Source organism: Gavialis gangeticus, unplaced genomic scaffold (genome assembly GCF_001723915.1).
Source record: "Gavialis gangeticus isolate Ggan-Ray unplaced genomic scaffold, GavGan_comp1, whole genome shotgun sequence".
NCBI lineage: Eukaryota > Metazoa > Chordata > Crocodylia > Gavialidae > Gavialis > Gavialis gangeticus.
In genome coordinates, this window is record NW_017729034.1 from 80,580,919 (window position 1) to 80,588,311 (window position 7,393).

At 42.2% G+C, this 7,393-nt stretch overlaps 1 protein-coding gene across 1 annotated transcript in view; it reads right to left on the minus strand.

Annotated features, from left to right (window-relative positions):
• Nucleotides 1-7,393, minus strand: part of MTHFD1L (methylenetetrahydrofolate dehydrogenase (NADP+ dependent) 1-like) — a 327,067-nt gene that overhangs the window by 242,042 nt on the left and 77,632 nt on the right. The window contains exons 13-14 of the mRNA XM_019527514.1: nucleotides 5,789-5,896; nucleotides 4,810-4,884 (exon numbers count right to left, since the gene is read on the minus strand). Of these exons, the coding sequence (XP_019383059.1) occupies nucleotides 4,810-4,884; nucleotides 5,789-5,896 (183 nt within the window). The remainder of the gene's footprint in view (nucleotides 1-4,809; nucleotides 4,885-5,788; nucleotides 5,897-7,393) is intronic.

Genomic DNA, 7,393 nt, shown 5'->3' on the forward strand with positions numbered 1-7,393 from the left:
AAAAAGATAATTAAAAAATATGCATAAACCTTTTTCTTGGCTGTGGACATGTCCCTACATATCTCAATAAATTGTTTTACAGCAGGGTGGCTACAAATGGCACAGACAGCCTGTGTGTGGCATGCAGCAGATCAGCAATGGGACAAGCAGCACAGTGGCAGGAAGCAGAAAGCAGAGCAGCAGATGGGGTACAGCACACAGGGAAGGAAGCTGAAGACAATGCAGCAGATTGAGCAGGGAGCCTAGGGTAGGCAGTCGAAAGAAGAGCAGCAGATAGGGAAAGAGAAGGGTATTGGAGTGACATTTGGGAAGGACAGGGGGTTAGTTTGTGGCACTTCTGCCTAAAAGGTTGGTGCCTACTGTTTTACAGAGCTACTCTTTGCTAATGAAATACAGGAAGTCCTCAGACTTGCAACACAATTGGTTCTTGAAAACCATGTCCTACGTCAAAACGTTGTAACTCGGAACCAATTTTCTCAGGAAAAAATGTTATAAATGGGGGATTAGTTCCTGACCCAAGGCCTGATGCCCTATTTTCACTAAAAATACCCCAGAAGTTTGTACTTGATCAATTATAGATGAGTAATATAGCTACATTAATGTATTTGTATTGTAAATAGCAATCATATTGATTCGGAAGGACTTCTTTGAGGCGACTTTGCTGAACTTTTTGAAGGGCTGTTGGCTGGAGTCTTCTCAGGAGTCTTGGCTGCAGGTTTTTCTGGAGTCTTGTCTGCTTTCTTAAAGAAAGCATCCAAGGAAGTTTGGACAGAAGTTCTCCACAGGGAGATGAGCGATGCAGCAAACTTATTTGCTGGCGTGGTGTCGCATCGGATCAAGCATTGTAAAGTTGAAACTGATGTCAGAAAGTTGAAACAGGGTGTCAACTTATAAATGCTGCAAGCGTGAAATGTTGCAACTCGAAATGTTGTAAGTCGAGGACTGCCTGTACAAACTTGCAATATGCCTTATTAATGCTCTACCTTAAGAGCAACTACATCTTGATTTTTTTTTTTTTATCTACCGTTTAGAAAGGGCAGCTCAATACATTAAAAATATTTTAAAGAACTTGCTACTAATTCAGCAGTATCAAAATCTTTCCTTAAATTAATCAGCACAGAATCAAAAGCAATTGCATATTATGAAAAAGGCAATTTTACAAAACATAGAAAAAGTGCCTTTATGCCCTTTGGCCACAGAAAGCTTTCTTCAATGAATTCAAACAAACTGCTAGGAACAGGTCAACTCAACTCTAGAAAGTTAAATTATTAAAGGAAGGGGTGTTATTAAGGCACTTTCCAATATCAGAACTTGTTTTCAGTTGCTTGTAACTTTACCTTACAGGCTGTAATTTCAATGCTCCTTGCTTCCAAGAATGTTTTACTCAAGCTAACAATTTCTAGTGAGCTTTTCTTTGAGAAGCTCTAGTGTCCTCATACTCTGGGAACAGATTAAGATGTAGCAGGACTGGGTCTTGGGACAACTGTGCTATCCCCCTGCTGGCCAAACAGCTACTGCCTTGCCCTAATTCTAGGTACCTTCCCCTTCCACTCTTGCCTGCCATGCCTTGATGTAATTGTTAGATTATTAACGTGAAACTGTCTAAGGGTCCTAGAACACACCTATGTCTTTCTTTCATCAGCAGATCCCCTCCCAGACCCCACTATCTCAAATCTAGCCCTTCATTAGCTGGGCCCTCCTGGTCTGTATGTGCTCCCTGGCACTCGTTCCCTTATGGGCTAGTCCCGGTTTCCAACCTCCCCTACATCCATGCCCATGCCTCACAGGTGTTACTGATCCATACTTAGGTGAAGAATTTTGCCCTCAAGCCAATGTCCAGCCATACAGGCCTCTATATCCTTGTTGGGGCCTTGGCCTTCCTGGCATCCACCCCTTCCCTTTAACTGGCCCATTTCTGCCTAGGCCCACTGCACTGGGCCAGGCTCCTGGGTTCCAGCCCTGTCCTTCTCTCTGGGCATCTGTCCCTAGAATTCACCCTTCTGGGCAGCTAGGTCCCTGGTCTCTGCCCTTCTACGCTGATCTTGCCCCTCACGGACTATGGATCCCTGACCTTGGCTTTTGCCCCTCACAGATTACAGGTCCCTGGACTCTGGCTCTTGCCCCGCATGGGTACTTGCTTAGCCCTTCTTGGGCTACAGGTCCCTGACCCTGGTTTGCACCTTGCTCAGGGAATGAGCCGCTGGCCCTTCCTCTGCTACTCTTGATATTTGCCTCACCCCTGGCCAGATTCAAGGCAGTTGCATGCCCTACCAACACAGCTGGGACCTCCAAACCTTCCCTGCAGTTCCCAGCCCAAAACACAACTATAAACTGCAATGCAGTAAGAAAGCACTCTGGCTGTAACTGAAAACTATCCCCACACTGGGTCCCAACACAGACCCCAGCTCCCTAGATGTACATAAACAAAGCTTCCCCTCTCTGGTTTGTATCCTCAGCTCCGTGACTGAACCACCACACTCCCCATCATACTGGGTCCTACACTTCCCTGCAGACTGTGGGCATCTTGTTTGCAGATCTCACGGCATTTCAAGTCAGCCAGCCAGTACCCTTCTGCCCCCCTACTTAGAAACTGCTTCCCTTTCAGCCTGCAGGGCCAGATTGCCCTGCCTGGTCTCATGCACTGGCCTCATCTGCCTCCTAAGCCCTGCTCTGTCCAGTCACATGATCTTGCGGCTCCCCATAGGTTCCCTCCCTGCGGCTGATGACCTGCCTGCTTTCTCAGCTAGGGCTTAGCTCAGCAGCCTGCCTGTCTGCTAGCAGCCAGTCTCCTATTAGCCAGCTGCTTTCCTGGCTGTCGGTTCTCCTACAGCCAGTCTATTCTAGGCAGTAGATGCAGCTCCCTGCCTCAGCTGCCGAGACTCCTGGCAGCACGCCTTCTTGCAGTTAGTCTCTATTCAGTTGCCCTGGGGCCCAACTGCAGCATTTTCTCCCCTTAAAGTGCCAGGAGCCCTCAACCTACTGTCACAGTAGCTTTTTTATCAAAAGTGTACCACTGTTATTCACCACCCCCATTTTCACCCGAAATATTTTATTAGAATCTACCCAAATTTGACTAAGTGACAGTTTCTACATGCACATACTCAGTACAGATTTTAAATAGTTTTTATCATCTAAATTCCCTAAAGTTCCCATTTGCACAGGGCATATGGTCCAGTTTAGCACTGAAAAGGACTTTCCTTAGTCTTGCAACTCTGCCCTGGGACTAGAACTAGAAAGCAGGGATACCATCTGTCCTGGCTCTCAGTGACCCCTGTGCTGTTTTGGAGGTATAGTTGCCTGATTAAAACGAGAAGGTGGTAGGAAATATGACCTGAATGTGTGCAGGGAATAACAGAGGAGAAGGAGCCAAGGGTAAAACTCAGACTCAGCAACAACAGGGAGAAATAAAATGAGGAAAGAGACATCTGACAAGGAGCAGGACACAGACTAGATAAGACCTCTGGGAGCCAGTGAAAGTGAAGAATGTGGTGAGAGGACACACCAAATAAGTAATACATTGCAAAGTTACCTTAATTCCAAAAATCCTTAACTTTTGAGCTTTTTTTAAAACTTAAAAACATTCTTTTAACATAGCTTGAAGGCTTTTTTGTAACATAGCATTACAAATTAACATTACATTAACTACAACAGAATCTTCACTGCATTTATTCAGATGCTGCAAATTAAACTAAGTAGACCAAAATAATTGGCAGCTCTAGCTGCAGGGAGAAACTTATCCCCTCTGCAGACACATTTGATATTTCTTGAATAACTGTAAGATCAGCACCTCTTTTTCCCTAGACACCTCTAGTGTAAACAAAGACAGAATGAAAATATTCTCTAATAAGTGTCTCTCAGGAATCTCCTGAGAGTACCCCTTTGCAACAGAGGTAAACAGACACCACCCAGATCCTGTTTTACTTTTAACAAGACAATCGAGTAGTGCAAAAACTAAAAATATACCATTAGAAAGAACTTTAAAGAAAAGGCTGTTATTTAGCTAAAAAGTATGATGTGGCTTGGCAGGTACTTTGTAGCCATTTCACTGCCACAGAGAGACTGTAAGGTACAGTAAGAAGCACTATCAATTAATTCTACAAAGCACTACAAGAAAAGTAGAGACCTTTCATATGCCATATCTAGACATGAAAAATAGCATTTCTCTGCTCAAAGCCAACATTTTCCCTTCCCCCAAGGCTGGTGGTTTGTTCAGTGCTCCAACTTCTGCCTCAAATCTGGCTGAATTTTACTGATGTTGTATTGATACTCTATATACAATACAGTTAGAAGCTCCTGGGAAACATTCAGGATGCAAGATTATATGCAAACAAAACACATGCAGAACTACAGTTTATCCTTCTATGCAGAGAAATGTGAGGATAGAACAAGCAGAGCTCAACCATCTCCAACACCACAATGTTACAGTCCATCTTATGAACTAGAACATAATAAAATTTTTAAAATACAAGTGAAACTGAGCCCCCCAAAGTGACTATGCCATAATGGAAAACATCAAAAGTCTAACCTTGACATTTTGTCAGGAAATAGATAATTTATAAAACATTATTGGCTCATTTCAAGGGAAAAGAGATCCTATTTTTTTTTTTTTTAAGTGGAACTTAACCCTATTGCTACAAACAGGAAGCTTTTAGAAAGTCTGGACCTACCTAATTTTTTAAAGAAAGTTTAAGGTGCTTTCAAATACAAATTTCCTTGCAACGTGTCAAATGTGATTTAAGATAATATTTTTTAAGGGGTATTATACTGGGGGGGAAGGCATAGAAATGGGGAAACATATTAGCAACTTACCTTCAGTCGTGCAAGCTGAATAGAAGAAAATTTTCTCACTCCATCAACTACTGGAACCAGCCTGCTATATAAAGCCTAAAATATATGCATGCACAAAAATATTAAAGCCCACAGCCGCTTGCACAAATACAAATTCAATAAAAAGTTGATTTATATTATTTAGATTCATCCCTATTACACATTATTCAAACATTGCAAGTCTTCGGTATGGATTTACACTCAAGCATTTAAAAACATATTCTGACTGGTACTAAATGTACAGGCAAGCCGAAGTGAAGCAAAGTTCCATTTTCAAAAATGTGAGATACACTGAAGCCCAAGAGCCACTAACTTTCTAGTAGACTCAGGTTCCTAAAACCAAACATTATTTTTGAAAGTAGGAGTGGGAATCCCAAATTACTCAGGTGCTTTTGAAACTATCATCCAAGGTCTGAAGGAGCCCACTGTATAATCAATGTCTGTAAACAGATTTAATTGTCCTTTTAGGAATTCAGGCTGCCACATGTCAAAGTAATAATTTAATAAAGGGGGGAAAAATCCTCCTATATAATAGAGCAGTCACAAATAAAGTTTCTGTCCCTTAGTCTATTTTTCAGCAATTCAAGACTACATTAAATTGAGCAGGAGGTAGAAAATAGGTATATAGTACAGTAGTTTATTTGCCAATAAAAACCCTCTAGGGCATATCAGAGGATCGATGTCAATTGAGTTACTGAGACATAATTCTGAAATGAAAGAGAGGACATACTTAGCTATAAAGAGAAATATAGTCTATCTAAAGAGAAATGATTTCACAGCAAACCGTGACTTGGAAGTACCCCTCACCAATGGAGTCCAGCTTGGCTTTGGTGCCACATTCATAATGTGTTCTTACAGCGGACTGAACACAAAGCAGCCCCATAAAATGACAAATCAGAAAATATTTAAAGGTAAAGTTTTACAGGAAAATTCAAAAGGGACTGTGAATGGTAATCCTCACCTTATCAGACTGAGTGCTTTCGTGCAAGATCCTAGCATCAATAGCAGCAGCCAGCAGATTATTAGCAGCCGTAATAGCATGAATATCTCCAGTCAAATGAAGGTTAAACTATGGATTGAGAGCAAAATAAAAGTAAATTGTTTAAACACAATCCATTAATCCAGTATAGATTAACAAAAGCAATCACTGCTTTTTCTCCTTTGAGATTACACACCAGTTCAGCTAATTGTCAGAAACAGATAACCTATTATCATTAGACAGGCTGAAAGTACTGAACTAAATAAATTACTCTTGGTGCCACCTCAGTATCCAGTGGACTACTGACAATGAAACTGAAAACAGCACAGATGATATTTTTCTTCACTCATTTGATTAAAATAATGGAAATCTATTGTACAGACCACGACTACGTCATGCTGAAATGCAAGGGAGGGTCAGAAGCTGAAATTTACAGGGAGAAGAACTCTCACTATTTAACCTGCTTTGACTAGCTGAGAGCTTTCAAATTTCATTTCCTTCAACATTTGATTGGGTTTAAGAAAAAAGTAAAATATATGGTAGTGTTTTGGGAAAGAAGGATGTGCTTTATTATGAATATTTATCCACAAAAATGTTCTCTCGTGCGATAAACCCACACAGAAGAGGTATGCACACATCAAGCAACAATGGATCTGTTGCATTTGTTTTCTTACTTCAAACACCACCACCCCTCACCAAAAAAAAAAAAATAATAAAAAAACCAAAAACAAAACCACAACCCTTTTTATAACCATGGAAGGAAGAAAAACATTTGGTGAACCAATACATCAAATACTGGACATATTTAAATAATAATGATGGGAGGGAGGGAGGCCACTTTGCTAGAAACATTTACTATTTATATCCTAGTGCTGTCTGGTGATCAAATCAGAATCAGGTCTCTAATGTGCCAGGTACTATACAAACACATTCAGACATTAACACTGCATGAAAACTCAATGGTCTAAGATTAAGAGTGACTATAATAATTTGAGAGAAATCCAGGATGAGAGGGGTGGGAGGTGGGGCCAGGCAGGACAGCACGGTGCCAGTGCAATGTGTGTGTGCAAACACATACACACACCACTGACCCCGCAACTCCCAGAACCAGGCTGGGCAGGACACACACACACACACACACACACCTAACCCCACAGCTTCCAGGAGCAGGGTGGGCAGGGCAGACAGCAAGAGACAGACAGACACAACCCTGCAGCTCCTTCCCTTCAGGAGCCAGGCACTCACATGATGGTTCCTGCCAATCCAGAACTTCTGCTTCTATTTTTTCCAATGGCCAGGACACTGAGATAATCTCCAAAGTCCAAGACTGTCCCAACCAATCCAGGATATATGGTGACCCCATCTAAGATGAAGGTCAAAAATCCAGCCTATACAGCTGCATAATCCAGCCCACAGGGCTCCCGGATGGGTCAGGAACTGGGTAGCAGACTGAGCAGGGGCGAGACCCACCACTAATTTCCAGGGTACAGAGATTCACTAGGGATGTATTTCAGTGGTGGTGGGGAGAGTGACAACTGCATTAGTGCCCACGGCTCCCTCAGCTGACACAGCAGCTAGGGTTACCAT